This window comes from Marmota flaviventris, chromosome 13, assembly GCF_047511675.1.
Source record: "Marmota flaviventris isolate mMarFla1 chromosome 13, mMarFla1.hap1, whole genome shotgun sequence".
Classification (NCBI taxonomy): domain Eukaryota; kingdom Metazoa; phylum Chordata; class Mammalia; order Rodentia; family Sciuridae; genus Marmota; species Marmota flaviventris.
In genome coordinates this window covers 99,720,848-99,741,725 of record NC_092510.1, presented here as the reverse complement: position 1 = coordinate 99,741,725, position 20,878 = coordinate 99,720,848, and the positions used below count along the sequence as shown (strand labels likewise).

At 44.4% G+C, this 20,878-nt stretch overlaps 1 protein-coding gene across 4 annotated transcripts in view; it reads right to left on the bottom strand.

The window, feature by feature from the left end:
* Nup214 (nucleoporin 214) overlaps nucleotides 1–20,878 on the bottom strand; it is an 88,421-nt gene that overhangs the window by 11,096 nt on the left and 56,447 nt on the right. For all 4 annotated transcript variants that reach the window (XM_027942761.2, XM_027942768.2, XM_027942777.2 and 1 more), the window contains exons 28-31: nucleotides 19,601–19,662; nucleotides 15,417–17,246; nucleotides 13,329–13,399; nucleotides 3,995–4,148 (exon numbers count right to left, since the gene is read on the bottom strand). In XM_027942761.2, coding sequence (XP_027798562.2) covers nucleotides 3,995–4,148; nucleotides 13,329–13,399; nucleotides 15,417–17,246; nucleotides 19,601–19,662 — 2,117 coding nt within the window. The remainder of the gene's footprint in view (nucleotides 1–3,994; nucleotides 4,149–13,328; nucleotides 13,400–15,416; nucleotides 17,247–19,600; nucleotides 19,663–20,878) is intronic.

Below are 20,878 nucleotides of genomic sequence, written 5' to 3'. Positions count from 1 at the left end.
TACTTCATGTAAATTAAATTTGTTGTAAACAGTGTCACAGGGACTACATTCCAGGTCTTTCTTCAGGTCTGGAGTTACTGAACAAGAATCCAGTGCACACTCAGAAGGGAAATCTCATCAACACCCTGGTCCAGGCCTCTCTTCAGGCCTTCTCCTGAAAAGCCAGGAGAGAGCCTGTGGGCCTGAAAGATGACGGTCAGATGGCTTTCTCAGCCCCTGACACAAATATACCTGTCAGGTCCCTGAAGAAAAAGAATGTGCTAAGGATGACTTTCCACAGTATCCTCAGGATAAGACTCAGGAGACAACGGGTTCTTCTGGGTGACAAGGCACAGGGGTGCTGAATTTTAAATGACTACAGGGGCTAACCACCTGTCTTTAGTAGAGTCTCTGAGGACAACACAGAGAAAAAAAACTTATGAAGTTCAAGCTCCTAGAGACAGAAGGTATCAACTCCAAGCAGCAGTGTTTCTCAGCTTATTTTGGCCATAGCCACTGCTCAGGGCTAAGGAGGGCGGCTTCAGGACCCGGCAGCTCCTAACTCAATTATCATCAAGGGAACTGTTCTTGACCTGGTCTATGCTCAGTGTGCCACTGCAAAAGCATATTCTGGGCCCCCGAGAGCAGGTACAAGGCTGCCCGACAGGCACACCTGGAGGTGTCTGTTTCTTGCTGGCCAGGAGATGGTTGCTTAGCCATGTGACCTCTGCAGCCCACAAATGAGAGTACTGTTGTAGGAAATGACCAGCCCCTGTATTAAGCTTCTGGCACACAGCAGGCAATGGATAAAGGTAGATCCTCTGCTGCCTCATGTTCTGTGAAGCAGCAATTCCAAGGACTGTAGATTTCTAGGGAAGGAGATCCCCTGGGCCCTCTGAGTCTCAGGCAAGGGCACACCAAGCAACTGCTATCTTGCCCCCCTGCAGGAAGCAGGCAGCAGCATGAACCAGCCCACACAGGGAGGTGGCACCGACAGCTGGCCCAAGCAGAGGGAATGGGTAGAACTTGAGTAGAACTTAGGTGTGCTGGGCCAGCTTGTGGACGGCCTGGACTCCAGTCCATAGCTGGTTTAGAAACTTGGCAGGAAATTGCAAATGGGTTCTGGGTAGGGACAGTGGCAAAATAAAATCAGTTTAAAAATACCTGATCTGGGGCTGGGGTTGTGGCTCAGTGGTAGAGTGCTTGCCTAGCGTGTGCAAGGCTTTGGGTTCCATCCTCAGCACCACATATAAATAATAAAATAAAGATAGTGTGTCAACTATAACCAAAAAATAAATATTACAAAAACAAAACAAAACAAAACCCCTGATCTGGGGCTGAGGTTGTGGCTCAGTGCTAGAGCATTTGCCTAGCATGTGTGAGGCACTGGGTTTGATTCTCCGCACCACATATAAATAAACAATCCATTGACAACTAAAAACCATTTAAAAAAAATAAATAAGGGCTGGGGATATAGCTCAGTTGGTAAAGTGCTTACCTTGCATGCACATAGGCCCTGGGTTCGATCCCCAGCACCAAAACAAAAGTAAAAAACAGAAAACAAAATAAAGGTATTGTGTCCATCTACAGCTAAAAAAAATTTAAAACAAAAACAACAACAACAAAAAACCCCCAATCTGAATGGATTTCTTGGCCCAGCAGAGGAGACTGGAAGCAGGGTGGAGGGTGTGAAGACCACTGCATGACCCAGGTGACTCTGGGGAATGTGTCCCACAGTACTGGAAAGGAGGAAAAGCAGCAGAAAGGCACCATGAGAGAGGAGGAAGGGACCAGGAGAGCAACTCACTCTGCCCAGGAGCGGAGCAGCACTGGGAGCTATCAAACGCTGCAGAGTCACCCAAGGAGAAAGAGGCCACCACTGGCGATTCCGCAGAAAGCTTTCTGTACTATGCTGAGGACAATGCCCTTCTCTCGACTTTCCCCAGCTCCTCCTCTTCCTTTGTTCCTTTCTTTTACAATGCACTGGGTCTGAGGGTTAAAGAGTTTTCTGTCCCTTTCACTATCAAATTACAAACTTAATTTAAAAAAAAAAAAATGTGACAGGTCTTTCCTCTGCCTCTTTAAATTCCTTTAAACTTCCCTTAAGAATAAATGTAAACCTGGTTTGCAATTAACAGTTAACATTTATGAGATAAAGAACAGTAGAGGTATTATTAAGAACAGGTAATTATTGACTTTAAACCAGAATCAAAGCATTAGAAACAGTGATGGGCCAGCAAATGATTAGCAACAGTCTGTGGACAGGAGGAGTCCTGGCTGGTAGTGTTTCCAACTTCAAGGTATAAGTGCACTATTAGGGCTGATTTCAGGCTACCCAATATGATGTCACTGAATGTGGACTTGGGGGAAGATGTGTACATCTGGCTCTCATGAGCCAGTACGTGCCAGCTCCAGCTGACCTGAGAGAAGGCCACTCTGACAGTTAAGGGCCATGGCACAGAGATGAACTGGCCAGGAGGAAGGGAATTTTTACAGGGATCTGACACACCGAAGTGGTTAAGTAACACTGGCCAGTAACACAGCCTCACACATGAGAACTTACATCTGGGATAAATCCACATTTCTTTTCTTTTGGACCAGGGATTGAACCCAAGGGCCCCTAACTGCTGAGCTACATCCCCACCCCTTTTTATTTTCAGACAGAATCTCACCAAGTTGCCTATGTCCTTGTTAAGTTGCTAAGGCTGGCTTCAAACTCACAATCCTCGTGCCTTAGCCTCCCAAGCCGCTGTGATTACAGGTGTGTGCTACCACATCCAGCATAAATCCAAATTTCTAACTAGCTTGTTATTAATTCTGTGCCAGATGCTGTGTTTGATGTGGTAAATATGATCTAGTTGAGTTCTAGATCTGCCACTTTCTGGCTCTGAATAATGTTTCTGGCTTAAAGAATAATGTTTTCAAAGTGTGGGCTATACAGATGCCTAGATTCATGGGGTTGAGGGGTCATGGCTGGGCAAACTACCCACATGTATTCTGGACTTTTTGACCTCTGATTCAGTGTGAACCTTGTTCAGTTTTACTTAGGATTCATAAGAGTTCACATGCAAAAGCAGTTTTTGAGAACTACTAGACTTGATTTCCAAGATCCCTTCATTTTAGAATTCTAAATCTCTGCTGGCAGACTGAAAGCTGAAGAACAGAAAAAACTTCTGATTATATAACTTCAGGAGCTAAGAGGTCGATGCCTCTCAACAAGCATTCTTTCCTTATGTATTACTGAAGTGGACAGTGATATCAAAATAACCCGTTCCTGACCTACGAACCCAGAAGAGCGAGTTGGGATAGGAAGTTTTGCTCTCAACTCCAGAGGCCTTAATATAAAGGAAAAATCAGCTATGACCAGAGAACAGTGGCTCACAAGGCAGCAGATCCTACACAGCAGGAGATGCGACGCTGCCTGGTAACACACAATCTGAACACTGCATCTAAGTCACTTTTTCATTTCCAACCATGAATAGACAGATCAACAAAGAATTTAAAAAATTAGCTGAAGAAGAAAATGCTGCCAGATACAGCTTCAGATGAAAAGAAAGCAAAAACACAAGAGATGAGAAACACTGAAGGCTTCAGATCTACAGCAGCTGAAATCCAAGGCAAATCTGAAGAGACTGCTGCCCAAACGCAAGCCCACGTGTTCTTGTGCAAGCCACCCAGTGCGGCGAGCTGCTCCTTTCTGCCTGTCTGCCTGCATTCACTTCAAGTCACCCCAATGCCACGAAACAGTGCAATCTGGGCTTTCGGAGAGGAGATCCGAGTGGTTCAGGACACTGATCCTCTCCCTGCAGCTCTGATGTCCTTTCAGGATTATATAGGACAGCTCATTAAAAACCACAGAACAAAACCTCATCACACTGCTTTGGGGTAGATACTTCAAATGGACCTTCTAACCCCTTCCCTCTCATTCAGAGCTGTCCCCAAAGCTTTGAGAACACTATGAGGATGACAATGGCATCAGGGACCAAGGGGCCTGGGAGAACTCTTCTCAACTTACTTGGTGTAGTTGTGGATCCAAATCCCCCGCTGGCTGAGCCAAATGGGTTTTTGTTGGCAGCGTCCTGGCTGGGTTTCCCTCCGAGGCCACTGAAGAAACCTCCCCCTCTTCCAGTGTTTCCAGACCCAAACACGCCACCACTGGAGCTGGAGGACTGTTAAGAACAAAAGGGGCAGGAAGCAAGCTCGGATGAGAGGTCATGGTGATGGCAGGCCGGGTCTGTGGGCGATGGCAGCTGGCACACGTGGCAAAGCAAGTGCACTCTTCTGGGTCTGGAAGGGGATAGGCCAGCAACCACAGGAGAGGCTGGAGTTTGGGCAAGGACTGCTGCTCCATCTACAGTTCTTGAGTGAATTCAACAGAGGTGGGAACTTTCACTGTTCACCTGCCCTGCTGCCCGCAGTGCCCAACACAATTCCAGGGTGGGAAAACCAATCCCACACGAGATCCACCAAATAAAAAATTTGAAAGCATTTAGAAGCCATCACGGGCATCACTTCTGATTCCTGAAGCGTGTGGCTGAACTCATCAGCAGCAAAAGATGAGTGATTTACAGTCGTCTCTCAATTTGCGCAATTTCATTTCATAATGACTTTCCCAGTGCTGCAGAAAGCTTAAATTAGCTCCATTGTTGAAATGATGACCATTGCTGAATCTTGTCCAAGTTCGCAAAGCTTATGCTCAGAGGAAGCTGCTAACTCAGGGACACATGCTGACTCAGAGCTATATCAGGCACCAGACACTTGATTTCTGTTTGGAAACTGACTCCCGAATGATGATCAGTGCTAGATTGGAGGGACCACTCACATTAGTGAAGTTTGAAGTCTCCTTGGTTATCATGTAGATAAAGTTGGGCTTTAGAAGGGGTCTCTGGGCAGAGGAACCTTCCAGGAGATCCTTCAAGGGAGTAGAGTGGTGCCCTCAGTCCTTTTCTGTAAAGTGGGGTACTAAACCACATGCCTCAAAACGAGTGAATGAAATGAGCTAAGAAATGAATACACCTCAGAACAGCACCTGAGAGACAACTGAAAGCTCACAAACAGTTGCTGTCAGCCTTCTAACAACAGAGGCCAGTGGTCAAGTGCCAGCTCTGTACTAGGCACTCTTCTAAGCACTTTGCAAGTAGTCATTTAATCTCCACAAGTGGAAACTCTAGCAGGCCCTCTCTAAAACATGGCACACCAGTGCCCCTCCATCTTGGCCACCTGTCCTTCCTCCTTCGCTGGGACTGTGCAATAACCCCCACCACTGTAAGTCCAGAAGCAGCTGGATAAGATGCAATGAGGCATCAGACCTGTCCACTCCTGTTACCGCTTCTAGAAGACTCTCTGGTCTGGCCCGTCTACCTCTATGTCACCATCAGCTGTTCTCACCCCTTGCCTCATGTGGCACAATCACACCTGTCTTTTGTACCCTGAACATAACAATTTTTTGCCTTTGGGCAATGAACTTTATTCCACCACAATTATGTAATGATGAGTTACAGCTTTTCTTTTTTCTTTTGTGGTGCTGGAGATGGAACTTTGTGAAAGCCCATGCAAGTGCTCTACCACTGATCTACAGCACTAGTCCAAAGGGCTTTTAAAAACCAGGAATACACCTAGGTTTGGTGGCACACACTTATAATCTCATCAATTTAGGAGGCTGAGGCAGGAGGATTGCAAGTTTGAGGCCAGCCTCAGCAACTTAGCAAGGCCCTAAGCAACTCAGGGACACACTGTTTCAAAATGAAAAAAATAAAAAAAGGCTGGGGATGTAGTTCAGTGATTAAGTGCCCCTGGGTTCAATCCCTGGTACCAAAACCCAAAAGCAAACAAAAAGTAGCAACCCAATCATAAAAGTGAAGTTCTGATAGCGAGTAAGCCGCCTATGAGGAAGGAAGCCATCCATGACCACAAATGCATGCACCTGTTGAGATGAGACTGCATAGCTACCTTCCACCTCCGGCTAACACACAGGGGCCTCCCGTAGCTGCACCCTCTGACCTGCAGAAGCCAAGAATTCAGATGGCTCAGCCGAATTTCAAATGTGATTTGAAATTAGACACTGGCTATCCACAGAGTGGAGAAGTGGATAACGAATGTCCCCGGCTGAATGTAAACTGACGGTTACTGCACCCTCAGCAGGGTTAGAGGATTCTGTTGTTTTTAATTGAAATGAACAATAGTTTTTAAAACTTAAAGTTATAGAAAAATCTCAAAATGTACAAAAAAGTTCATTGTTCTCCTGTAGTATTCACTCTGCTGTTAAGCTTTTCTAATAATTTCTTTTTTGACTTCAAGCATTAGATTTGAACTTCAAATACAGATCAAGACTATTTTTTAAAATTCCACATCTTTGCTGAGATTTTGAACTCAATCATTCTTTCAACATTTTTCTGTAACTCCTAGAGCACAATAGTTATTTTAAAGTCTCTGTCTCTAGTTCCAATATCTGGATCACATGTGTTGGGTTTTGCTCATTTTAAAAATCATATTGCACGCCTCTCCCCTTAACTTTCTGTTATTTCATTTATACACACTATTTTTAAAAAAAAAATTTAGTTATAGATGGACACAATATCTTTTATTTATCTATCTATTTATTTATTTATTTAATGTGGTGCTGAGGATCGAACCCACGGCCTCATGCTTGCGAGGCAAGTGCTCTGCCACTGAGCTACAGCCCCAGACCACTATTTTTTATTTTTTTTTGCATAATAGACTTTGTCCATAGAACAGTGGCAACTAAGGAACACTAATGTTTTTCCTTGACAGTGAGAACTCTGCTGTCTGTCGATGCAGAGCTCATGCTGGCTGACTTGGGACTGTCTCTGCTTAGGGTTTGAGTCATCTGTCCTGTAAGTGCCTGGAGCTGGAAGGAAGCTGGGCTGCCGTTATCACTTTTAGGTTCAACAGATCCAGGCAGCGGAATGCAAGCATTGTGCAAGCTGTTTTCAGGCCGGTCTTCATTTCTTTTCTCTTGGCCAAAGCAGGGAGGATATGGATGCCAGGTAAATCACTGCTGCATTTGCAAGTCTTTCAGATCCCAATCTGACTTATTTACACCAGCTTCATTGAGATATAATTCACATATCATACAATACACTGATTTATAGCATATAATACTCAAATGGGGCTGGGATATAGTTCAGCTGGCAGAGTGCTTGCCTTGCATGCACAAGGCCCTAGGTTCAATCCCTCAGCACAAAAAAACAAACACACACTAAAACTCAAATGGTTTTTGGTATATCATTATGAAAAATTTAAAAAATTATGGCAAAAAAAATATATATAGTCTTTTTTTTCTTATACTAAGGATTAAACTCAGGGCTGATTTACCCCTAAGTTACAACCTCAGCTTCTTTGATTTTTATTTTGAGACAGGGTCTTGCTAAGTTGCTGAGGCTAGCCTCAAACCTGCAATCCTCCTGCCTTAGCCTCCAGAGTTGCTGGGTTTAGAGGTATGTGCCACCATGCGCTACCTGCCTTTTTAATTCTGAGACAGGGCCTTGCTAATAAGTTTCCCAGGCTGGCCTAGAACTTAACGATTCTCTTGCTTCAGCCTCCCAAGTAGCTGGGATTACTGGCACATGCCACCATGCTAGGAAATTTAAAACTTTTTTAGTATACAATTGAGCAGTGTTGGTAACATTTACCATGTTGTGTAACCATTGCCACTATTTCCAAAACTCTTTCATCACCCCAAACCAAAATTCTGTCCCTATTAATCAACACCTCCTCATTCTCTCCTCCCCACAAAGTCCCCGGTAAACTCTAATCTGCCACCTGTCTCTACAAATGTATGTACGGTAGGTACTTCAATTTAAGTGGAACTGTTCACTATGTGACCTTTCGTCTCACTTAGCATGCTGTTTCAAGGTTCACCCGTGGGTAGCATGAACCAAAACACCACTTCTTTTTATGGCTGAGTAACACTTCCTTGAATGTACATGCCATGTTGTATTCGTCCATTCATCTACTGGCTGACACTTGGATGGTTTTCCACCTTTTGGCTACTGAGAAACAACGCTGCAGTGAACACTGGCATCCAAGCCTCTGCTGGAATCCCTTTCAATTCCTTTGGGTGCATACCCAGGAGCATTAGTGCTGGGCTGTGTGGTACAAGTACTACGTGTAGCCTTTGAGAAAACACCAAACCATATTCCATATAGGCTGCACACACACTCCTATCAGCAACGTGAGGCCTCGGGTTCCCCCACATCCTCACTGACACTTCATTTTCTAAATCACAGCCATTTGCAGGGAACATGAAACAGTACCTCATTATTGTTCTGATTTTCATCCCCCTAATGGTCAATGCTATCACTCAACTTGTGCTATGGTCATCTTAAGTTTGCTTGCCCCTTCACTGCCAAGAGCTTGTCCAGCCACAGCATCCTCTCGACTTATGGCAAGGTGTCTCTTCCGCCTGCCCCAAATCTGACTACCTCTTGCCCCTGAAGCTGCTGTGCCACTGTGCTCACCCATGCCACTCCTCTCTGGAAATGAGCTCACAAGGCTTCCTGCCAGTCTTCCTTGGTCCCATTAATGAGTTTATTTTCCAAAGATGGTCATAGTAATACTTCTTGTTCTATGCGCTCTTCCAAAGCAAGAAGCGACACCTATCCCCTCCCCCCACTATCCCCAAGCTTGGAAGACACTCTGTGGTGCATGGAAGAGGGTGCAATTCATGTGATGTCCTGTGACTTTGGAGGATGATCCATAAAAGGTTCTACAGCCTCAGCTTGGCTCCCTCTCCATCTTTAAGTGCAGCCGCCATGTTCTGGGAATCCCCAAGCCACACAGCTGCCAGATGTAGGTGCTAAGCTAATAAGCTCAGGTTAATGTCAGAGTCAACAGTCAACCAACTACTGACACAGGGCAAACCTTCATATGGTTCCCCCACTGCCTTCCAGCTATCACAGTTACTGTGGGCCAAAGATCAGCCACCCAACTCTGCCCATCTGTACTTATGACTAGAAAGTTGGCACCTTTTACGAATGGCTGATGCAGCCTACTAGGGTTTGAGGAAATCTGCTATACAGCACTCAATAATCCCAATGCCCTTAGAATAAGTATGATTTTCACATTATCTGAATTTTTCTTGGTGGTACAATGGGAGTGAAGGTTTCCTATATCCTTTCATATCCTAGTCAGTCAAGTTTTCTGAGGATACTCCTTGCCATGTGAGAATTAATTCATTTCACATTGTCTATCAGGTTTCAGTCACAACCCTACACACTGGGGATATGGTGATGAATATCAAAGACACCTGCCCTCACAGAATAAAATTCAATTTTTGGCCCATTCAACTGCAAACATAATTTCCATGGAGGAAGAATGGGGGAAGGGGAGCAACATATGGAGTTTGTCCCAGTAATGCATTTGCATCTCTTTGGCTCCACTCTCTGTGAGCCAGTTACCCAAGTTAGCAGTATTACCCATCTTCACAGCTGGATATAGAGAATAATGTAAATTCATCAACCCATTTGAATGCTGATAAACAGTCTTGTCTGGGTTGCTGGGGTTATTGTAACAGTGTTGCTATGAACACTCCTGTATCCTGGTACATATTTGTTTTTCTAAAGAACAAATCTAGGGGTGGCATTGTTGGTCTTTACTAAATGGTATCAAACTCTTCTCCAAGATGAGTGGACCAACTTGTACTCCCATCAGGTGTGACTCCCTCAGTACTGGACTTTAAATTTTTGCATCTTATGAGTATGCATCTCTTTGTGGTTTTATTTATATCACTAATGAAGCTGAACATCTTTTTGTTTATTGATCCTTTGGTCTATCCCTAATTAAAAAAAAAGTTTTCTTATTTCCCTGTATTCTTATTGTAAAATGTACCATATTGGCTACATTTAAGTATACCATTCAGAGTGATCAAGCACAGGCCCAATGCTGTGCAACTTCTTTCATGAATTGTCTTCTGCCTGTTTTCTTCTCTTCTTTTTTTAATGCAGTACTAGAGACGGAGCCCTGGGCTCTGTATAGGCTGGGAATGAGCCCTCTGGCACGGAGCTGCATTCCCAGCCCTCTTCTGCCCATTTTTTTCCCTGACTTTTTATTAAGTTCATAAACTTTACGTGTAGAGAGCTCATTTAATTTTGACACGATTTCAACTGTGCATAAGGTTCAATGTTCAAATATCAAACATTTCTGGTGCTTCTCAAGGCTCTCTGTCACTTTAGGCACATCTCTTGGCCAACGTGGTCCTACACTGAGTACTCTGGGGCAGGCTTCTCTACAGGTACCTAATACCAGCGGGGGTGGTGGGGTGACTCCTGTTGTTTTAGGAAGGAGCAGCATATTTTATCTCACTGTTTTATAGTATTCTGCTGGATAAAAACAGCACAACTTATTTGGCCATTCTTCAAATTTAAGAGATTTGGGTTGTTTCCTGTTTTTAGCTATTATGAGTTCACTATATCATGAACATTTCTAATCCCTATCTTTTGGTGAACAAAGGCACTTACTTCTCTTGGCTATATACCCAGAGCAGGTCTGCTGGGTTAATAAAGATTTTGAATGTTAGTTGTGATACAGTCAGATGATTTCCCAAGGTTACATGAATTTATATTCTTACTAGCAACATGAGAGTTTCTAAAACTTTACCCTTTTTGCTTTGTAGAATATATTCTTTATTTTTTTAGTTATAGATGGACAATACCTTTATTTATCTTTATGTAGTGCTTAGGCTCGATCCCAGTGCCTCACACATGCTAGGTGAGCACTCTACCACTGAGCCACAACCCCAGCCCCTGCTTTGTAGAATATTAAATACGATTGCTCTGGTGGCTACAATTTCCCTATTTTACGACTTGTTTTTCCCTAAAATTAAGAAGGCCACTATTTTGGTAATGCTAAATTTTCCTGTTTGAGAAATATCCCTTAAGATTTCCTTCAGGTGTGCAAGACATGAAATCTCCCAATATTTGTTTATCTGGAAAACTGTCTTGATTTCACTTCATTCGAAAAGATAATTTTTGCATGTTTAGAAATCCCAGGTAGACAGCCTCCACCTCGGCTTCTTTCATGCCTGCAGGGAAGTCAGCTGGCAGTCCCACTGTGGCTCCCTGGAAGATAAGTTGTCTAGGCTGCCTCCTCCTCTAATCTTGTTGTTCTGCTCTTGTGCTGTGACAGGTCTCAGGACTGATTTCCTTTCAAGAGCTGTGTGACCTGTTGAGCTTTTGCTGCAGGTTTTTTTTTTTTTTTTTTTTTAAATAAACCAGGGGTTGAACTCGGGTACTTAACATCCCCAGCCTTTTTTGTATTTTATTTAGAGACAGGGTCTCACTGAGTTGCTTAGGGCCTCACTAAGTTGCTGAGGTTGGTCTTGAACTTGTGATCCGCCTACCTCAGCCTCCCAAACTGCTGGGATTACAGTTGTGCGTCCCTGGGCTGGGCTTTTGGATTGTGAATTACTCTTTTCTACTTGTTTGGGAAATTTCTTTTCTCTTCTGATATTGCCATGTACATACTCTCTCTTCTTCTGTGATTATGAATACATGTATGTTAAAATTTCTCTTAGAGGATCTGTTCTTTTTTTGCATTTTTCATCTTTTTTACTCTCCATGATATATTCCAAATAATTTAACTAACCTTCAAGTCCAAAGGTTAGCAAATTACAGCTTGTGAGTCAAATCCTGTCTACCACCTCTTTTTGTAAATAAAGCCTTACTGGCACATAACCATCTCATTCACTGCACATCATCTACGGCTGCTTCACAGTGGAGCAGCTGTGGCAGAAACTTTGTGCAGTTCTCAAAGCCTAAAACACTTAGCATCTGATCACTGTTCTAGTACACTACTGCTCTTTTCTGCTCTTACTGGGCTACCCCCCAACCCTTTTTTTTTTCATTTTTTTTTAAATACCTTTATTTCACTTATTTATTTTTACGTGGTGCTGAGGATCGAACCCAGGGTCTCGCATGTGCGAGGCGAGAGCTCCATTGCTGAGCCACAACCCCAGCCCCTTCATTTAGAGACAGGGTCTCACTAAATTTCCCAGTTTGGCTTTGAACTTGTGATCCTCCTGCCTCAGCCTCCTGAGCAGCTGGGATTACAGGTGCGCACCACTGTGCCTGGCTTGTCTGCTTTTAAATACATTCACTGTGTCTTGAATTTTAATTATTAATTTTTCCTAGAAACTCTACCTGGTTCTTTTTCAAAGGTCTTGTGATTTCCTATTCCATACTAGTATTTTTAAGTTGTCTATTATTTCTTTTAAACATAGTTGTTTTATAGTCCCTGCAAGTGTATTTCTGGTTTTTTTTTTGCCCAGGGGTGCTTTCCCACTGAGCCACATCCTCAGCCCTTTTGAATATTTTATTATCTAGAGACAGAGTCTCGCTAAGTTGCTCAGGGCTCTCTAGATTGCTAAAGCTGGCTCTGAACTCAATTCTGCCTGAGCCTCCCAAGCTGCTGGGATTACAGGTGTGAACTACCATGCCTGGCATTTCTGACGTTTATTCTGGCTCTTGTTCACAGATCCCCATTTCTTTTGCATGGCTAGTTTAACGGTGGGAATCAATACCCCAAAACTTATTTGAAAGAATAATGTGAGGGATTGAATAAAGTCCAGAGCTCTGCTTCAGAGTGGGTCTAAGCTGCTTCTGCCAGCATGTGGAAAACCTTCTACTGAATATGTGAAGGAACACACATCGTGCCCACACATCATCTACTGGAATCCCACCAAGTCCTCCTGTGGAAAGTCACAGTTGTCACTGACAATCAGAGGCCCTTACTTCTGAAGGGCTCTTCTGAGGTTACTGTGTTCTAAAAGTAGCCGGTGCTAACAGTTGAGTCAAACCTCTCTGGATCCTCAGTGTCCTCACCTTTCAAATGGAGACAGTATCAGCCCCTGCCTACAGAGGTGCTAAGATGCTTCCATGAGTTAATCTGAAGAAAGCACTTAAAACTATGTGTGGCTCAGCCCTGGACTTCAGACAGCTCAGTGCAGGGGCCATATGTAGTTGCTATTGCATATTCTTCTTTTAAAAAAACATTTGAAAATGTAAAAGCCATTCTTAAGAACTTATATAAATCAAGGCTAGGGGTGATTTAGCCTGTGGATTGTAGGTTGCCAACCCCAGCCTAACAGAACAGGCAGAAGACTGATGGAGGCCAGTTTAAGTACTTTCCCAGAAGTCAGCCAGAGGAGGATCCAAATTCTGTTGACTCTCTAATGTGAAGTGGAGACTTCCACATCCTCAAGACAGTTGGACAGTAAAGCTTAAGAACCACACAGCTGTTTGCTAGGCCTGGGCATGCAGCATGAACTGCACACAAAGATTAGATTATACAGGGGAAATCTGACACAAATAAAGACAAATGCACTTATTTACCTGGCCAAAGACTGTTCCACCAGTACTGGCTGCTTGACCAAAAACAGAACCAGTGTTACTAGACCCAAAACCTATAAAACAGAAGAAAGACAAAAGTTCAATTTGGATGAGTCTTCTACAACATCCAAGCACCCCTTTTTTAAAATGGCATTTTTAATATGCTTAATTACCCCACAATAAATCAACTTATGATAAAATTGTTTCTCGATATAGGAAATGAAGAAAAATCTAAACACATACAATTGTTCCTTGGTATCCATGGGTCACTTGTTTCTGGGTCCCCCACCCCAGGATACCCAAATCTGTGTTCAAGTCCTTTACACAAAATAGCATAGGATTTATACAACCTACATCGTACTCCCATATACTTTAAATCATCCCTAGATAATACTTACTACACTTAGTACAATGTAATGCCATATAACTAGTTATTACACTTTATTACTTAGGGAATAATGACAAGAACAAAGCCAGCACATATTCAGTTACATATTTCTTTTGATGAATTTTGATCTGCGGTTGGTTGTAACTATAGATGCAGAACCTTTTGATATGGAGAGGTGATTGAAAAGACCCGTTTTCATTGCTAAAATTATAATATACATTATATTATAAAATATAAATTCCGAAGTCCCAGGTGCTGGATTCTTCTATCAAGTGGGTGGGGCTAATAAGATGGTACACTCTCAGAACAATTTCTCCTCAGACTTTTGGCCACCAAGAATTCTTTTCAATGATTGACTTAACATTATGAATATTTCTACTCCCTGATTTTTAATGTATCTCGAATGCCAGATTCTGATGATGGAGATGCTGGGCTGAATGCAGCCAGGGCGAGTCAGGAGGAGCAATGCATTGTAACACAAGAGCCTGGATGAGGAGGAAGAGGCAGGAGTGCTACCCTCATTTCTGTGGCTTATCAGACACATGAACTTCAGCAAGCCTCATTCCTCAACCAGGGCTGCAGGAGGCGCCCAGGCAGCTTTCCACACAGGTACTCATCAATGAAGAAGATCCTTCAGGGAGTCTGAATTTGCTGAACTGGTTTGACAAAGCCTTTGGTGGGAGGTTTTCTCAAACCCCGACTGCATGACAAACGATGCACTGGAGACGGAGACAACTTGCTCTCCTGTGACACACAGGCCTTCTCCCTGGCCACACTCAGATCCAAGTCATCCCAAGTCCACAGGCACCTGGCTTCTTCACAGGGCACTAGTGGACCTCCACACTGTGTCTTTTTTCATTACTGTGTCCTTTTAGCTGCACTTAATAGGAGTTTAACATTTGTTGCAAGAAGAAAAACATTTCTAATAAATTAACAGCCATTTTAAATAAAATTATTACCGAAGAAATGAATCAGCAATTGCTTGTAATCTTGCTCACAAAATACTTGTTTTCCCCATAGCCTAATTGCTAAAGAATTGCCTTTCATAAAAGAACCATCAGAAAGTCAAACTTGGAATAGATTTTCAACTTGGTCTGTCTTCTGATAGTTTTAAGAAGTAAAAGCAGCTGCTACAATTGGATACACATACTGAGAAAATAAGATTTTTCTTTCAAAAATGGTAAAAATCTAAAAGTTTTTGTTTTCAAGTCACAACACTGAAAACAGAAAAAAAGCCACCTCTTAAGTGTCAGTGTTGGCCCTTCCAGCAAGCAACATGGCGTTGGAGCAGTGAAGCGTGGGGAGGAGACCCACTTCTCTTCCCACTCCACCATCAGCACCATTTGACCTGAGATCAGTCTCCTTGAAGCCTGACAGTTTTGGACACAATGACTTCAGTGCCTTCCAATTTCAAAATTTTTTATGTATGAGTCATTCATTTACTTCCATGACCTTAAACTAAAGATGCTTGGTTTTTCCCATGAAGCTGGCATTCTGCTGGCTGGAAGAGTAGAGAGCGTGCTGAGGCAGACCTGGCCAAATAGGCCAGGAAATTCTTGCGGCATGTGCGCCAAGCTCCTTTCTTGATCTTACACATTTTTTTGCTGCTTCTCCCTTTCTTTTAATTACCAAGTAATACAAGTTTGCTGTAAATGTTTAAAATAGCACAGAGAGGAACAAAGTAAAAATCTATAAATTCTTACCTGAAGCTTGACAAAAGCTAAACCCCGAGGGTGCTGCCGTGGAGGTAGTGGCTGAAGTGCCACCAAATACAGAGCTTCCCTGCCCAAAACCAGGGCTCTGACCAAAAGCAGGAGGGTTGCTCTGACCAAAGAGCCCCCCTCCTGTGTTGGCAGAAGACTGTCCAAATGAGAAGGAACTGGAGCTACTCGTACTCGAGGACGCACCAAAGACATTCCCACTGGTAGACGCAGGGGTGGAGGAGACGGACTGACCAAAAGCAGGCACAGAACTGAACCCAGGCTGACTAAAGGAGAAGCCACTTGCAGGACTGCTCGTCACCTGTCCAAAGGCTGGGGCCTGGCCAAAGGTCGTCTGTCCAAAGACCCCTGGGGATGAGGTACCAAAAGCAGGACTGCCGAACCCAGAGCTGCTGGCCTGTGGAGTGGCGGCTGCCGTGCTGGCTATGCTGCCTGTCTGCTGCCCAAATAGGCTTGGCACAGTGCTGGCCACCACCTGCCCAAACATGGGGGTGGTGGAGGGGACAGTGGCAGTGTTGCTGGTGAGCTGGCTGAATGCTGAGCTAGAGCTGGCAGCAGGTGGCTGAGTAAAGACCGATGAGCCAGAAGTAACAGTCCCAAACACTGTTGTCTCTGTGGTGGGGCCTGTAGCACTACTGGAAACAGGGCTAGAAGTTGTGGGGGAGCCTGATGTTTCAACAGCCAAGGGTCCCGTGCTTGGGAGCGTAGCTGCTGCAAGAGCAGCCTGCCCTGGCACCACAAAGGTGGGAGGAGGAGAGGCTGCCTCCGCTTTGTCATCAGAGCCTCCCGTGGCTGCTGGAATGGCCTCTATGGAAGGCGCCATGAGGCTGGTACTAGCTGCTGCTGTGCTGGGGCTACTGACTGCAGGTTGCACAGGAACCGGCTCTTTCTTAACCGAGTCGGGAGTGTGTGGAGGAGCCTGGGGAGGCTGGGCAGCCTGCTGCTGCACGAGGAGCGAGGCTGTTGGTGTGGAGACCTCATTGTTGCCCGACTTCTCGGCTACAGCTGGCGATGTGACCTCTTCTGTGTTCTTTCCAGAGGACATGGGCAGGGAGGGAGCAGATGCCGAACTCAGGAGGCTACCAAATGACAAGGTGGGGAATGAGGCTGGAGGGGGAGTGGCAGTCGTAGCTGACGGGGATGCAGAGGACGACACTGTATTACTGCTCTGCTGGCTTCCAAATGCAAAGCTACCTTTGCTGCCACTTAAAGAAGTCCCACCAAAGCTGATCACCCCAGAGGCCCCCGTACTGGTTAGTGGCAGACTGCCAAAGATGCCAGCTGTGGAACCGCTGGCGCCCGTGCTGGCCGCTGCTGGGGCAGCTGCCGCGGAGGCAGGTACAGAGGAGGGCACTGGGGGTTCCGCAGGCTTCACCAGCACCGCAGGGCTAGTGAAACTAAAGCCCGAGGATGCGCTTGAAGTCTTGGCTGGCTGGCCACTGGTGAGGCCTGTGGAGGAAGCCTTACTGGCCGGCTTAGTAGACTCCTCTGCCTGGCCCACCCGCAGTCCTGAAAAGCTTCCTAGAGTCTCTCCCGCCAGAGAACTCGGAAACAGAAGCTCGCCCAGCTTGGATGGCGGTGTTTCCAGCTTGCTAGCAGCGGTGGAGAGCGGAACTCCAGCAGGTGCCGTGGGCCTGCTGCCAGAGGGGGCAGAGTCTCCTGGAGGGGCAGTGGCAGCTCCAGGAGTGCTGGGTCCTGGCGTGACTGTGGAGGGAGTGGGGCTCTCCGGAACGGTGTCATAAAAGGGTTTGCCTCCCCCACCAAACGAGAAGGCATCCAGCTGGTTCGACTCTCTAGTGGAGGGTGTCGGCCCTAGCAAGAGAGAGAAATTGGGAAACGGGTTGGATTCAGCAAAATAGGCCCTATCATCACATTCCCACTGACTGCATTCCTAAGCAAAGCCTCTCCCCTCCAAGGAACAGGAATCGCTGGCTTTAACAGCAGCTTCCTTTGGGGAGGACAGAACAAGTGCTTCTCCACAGTTAGTTTTATCTGAGTCATCGTCCTGAGGTGGAAAGGAGGGGACCATTCATGACCATTAAATCATAATACACATGACACCCACAATACTTGAAATTAATAAATTACCCAAAAAAGAAAAAAAAAAAAAAAAAAGGCACCTCTCCTAATTTCCTGACTCCACACCAGTGTAGCTTCCCTCCCCAATATCCTCAGCATGGTGTTAGCCCACAGCCCCCCTGAGAAGTTAGGATCTGGTTCAAAATGCAAGTGGTCTCTATATTTACGGACACCAAGCGTCAATCCAGGGTCATTTTTAGGCACAATTTAGGGACACTTACTAGGGCTCAACTCAGTAAGGTCTTTTATCGCTGTTAGTGTTGAGCTTGTTTATGGTTTTGGATTGTTGTCTATTTTCATGTTAATTAAGTTTACATAGAATTATTATCACATTTTTATTCCTATTTTAATTTTCCTTATAATTTTTGACAAATAGTTTTGTTCCTTTCATATATATATTTCTTTTTTGGTGGTAATGAGGACTGAACACAGGGCCTGGTGTGTGCTAGGCAAGCACTTGGCCACTGAACTACACCTCTGGTCCTTTTATTATTTTATTAGAGACAGGGTCTTGCTAAGCTGCCTAGCCTGGCCTTGGACTTGCCATACTCCTGCCTCAGCTACTCTGGAAGTTAAGGAAGAAGGATCCCTTGAGACCAGGAAGAGTTCAGGGTCGGCCTGGGCAGCATAGCCAGACTCTGCTTCATAATTGAAAAGCAAAAAACAAAAAATATTTTTGAGTAAAAAATAAAAGGCACTGTATTATGTATAATAGGGACAACCTGGAAATAGCCAAAATGTCCAATGGTGGATGGGTAAAAACTGGCAGATTAATTCTATCAACAGAAAGAACTATGATATTTATACAAAATTTTCAATATTGGAAAATTCACCATAGACATTATGTCAAACTAAGTGGGAGACAAAACTCCTAGAAGGAACTATAAAAGAACTGCTATGGGGGCTGGGGTTATGGCTCAGCGGTAGAGTGTTTGCCTGGCACGTGCAGGGCCCTGGGTTTGATCCTCAGCACCTCATATAAATAAAGTTATTGTGTCCAACTACAACTATAAAAAATATTAAAAAAGAGAGAGCACTGCTATGGTTATTACTGAGGGGTACACGTGGAGATTCTAAACTCCTTCATGAATTTTTATATTCCCTGTTTTCCTCAATAAGAACCCCACCCCCACCTGTTTTTAGTACTAAGGATTTAACTGAAGGCTTTACACTTGCCTAGGCCAGCTCTACCACTGAGATACACCCCCAGTCATTCTTTATTTCATTTTGAGACATGATAAAACCAAGTTGCTGAGGCTTGCCTCAAACTTGCAATCCTCTTGCTTCAGCCTCCCGAGTAGTGAGGATCACAGGTGTATGTCACTGTGCCTGGCGTTGAACATATCACTTTTATAATTACAGCTTTCTTTTAAAACAAAAGACAAACCAAGAACTGAGAGGCACATGACAAATTTTTTTTTTTTTTTTTAATAGATCTGAATTCTTCAAGGCATTAGAAACATGTTAACTGGGTGTGCATCTGTGACTCCACCTAGTTGGGGAGGCTGAGGTAGGAGGATCATAAGTCCAAGGCCAGCCTGGGCAACTTGGCAATATCCTGTCTCAAAATAATATAAAAAGGGCTGAGATAAAGCTTAGTGGCCGAGTGCTTGCCTATCTTGGGTAAGGCCCTGGGCTCAATCACCAGTACCAGAAACCAAACAAAGATGTTAACTGATGAATTTATAACAACATGGAGGGACCAGTGTGGTTGCTGATAGGTTTTTCAAGGGGGGGGGGGGGAAACACCAAGGTATATTCACAATACTATGTCTACCTCATCCTACAGAATCACTACAAATCAATGAAATTTTAAGTTACAGAAGAAAAAGTTTCTCAAATCGAACTTATTTTTTCCAGTGGTGGGGATGGAACCCAGGATGCATGAGTGTGCCAGGCAGGCGGCTCTACCACTGAGCTACAGCGCCCACCACATGCACATGTTTCTACTGCACATTACCAAAACTTACTGCAGAAATTGTAAGCAAGACTGAGGAACAGTTAAAATGTCAATATATTTGTACAAAAATAAACCACCCTTGTTTAGGAAAAACACAAAAGCAGTGCTACATCACACAGAGACTGACCTTGTGCAGCAGTGAAGTTAGAAGATGGTGTTGGTGTGATTATCCCAAAATTAAAGCCAGCCCTAGTGAGTGGAAAAAGAAGTTAAAAGGGAATAAACTTGAGGCATAACGTTGCCCTTCCAATGTTTCGCTGTGTAATCCATTCATACAACCTCTTTTTAAAAGAATCAACACGCTACGTAAACAGCATCAGGGTGAGAGCATGTTTGTGGAAGCAGCAAAGTCCATTCACACCTCCCAGCAGGAGAGGCAATGTACAGAGGAGCTAAGACAGTGGCAGCGGCTGAAAGACTTTGGAGGGACAGCAGGCCATGGAGGGAGGGCAGGGCTTCCCATGGCAAGGGTTTGCATGGAGACTTATTCCAAGAAAAGGAGAACAGCAGCAGTGGAAAAACACTGGGCATGTGTGCTGGGCACAGGGACTGGAGTAAAGGCTTGCCTCATGGAGGAGTGCAAAAGTAGTCTAGCAAGGCAGAAGCCCCTGGACCAGGGAGAACCTCTAAGAGCCCACCCTGAACTTGAAACCCATGTCAGGTGAGCCCCATGCTACAAGGAGAGAGATGCTGGACTGAAAGCAACAGGAGTCACTATCTCTGCAACTTTGACATAACTTTTAGCTCTGAGCTGGGAAAATTTGGTTCAAAACTTTCCAACTCCTTTCTTTTTCCACACATGTTCTTCACACTGCAAGTGAAGATAGCACAGCTGAAGAAGGAAGCTCAGCATGAGTGTAAACAGAAGAGATTATGTGTACTTAAAGTGCAAACAGCAAATTTTACAGAGTTCTAAAGAATAAACGACCAAGCATATAAAATATGTTAAAAAATGTAAGGATTTATAGTTTCTTAGTCATTGCTGCCTCTCTCAAATGCACAAAGACCATCTAAAGATGTGTTAAATATTTATCATATTAAAAAAGCGGACAGGGCTGGGGATGTGGCTCAAGCGGTAGTGCGCTCGCCTGGCATGCATGCGGCCCGGGTTCAATCCTCAGCACCACATACAAACAAAGATGTTGTGTCCGCCGAAAACTAAAAAATAAATATTAAAAAAAAAAAAAAAAAAAAAGCGGACAGGAATGACTCAGGAGGCTAAGGCAAAAGGATCACAAGTTTGAGGTCAGCCTCAACAATGTAGGCCTAACTTGCTTAGCCTAAGCAATTCAGGGAGAGTTTATCTCAAAATGAAAAGGGTTGGGGATGTGGCTCAGTGGTTTAAATACCCTCGAGTTCCATTCCCAGTACAAAAAAAAACAAGACCAAAACAAAACAAACAAAA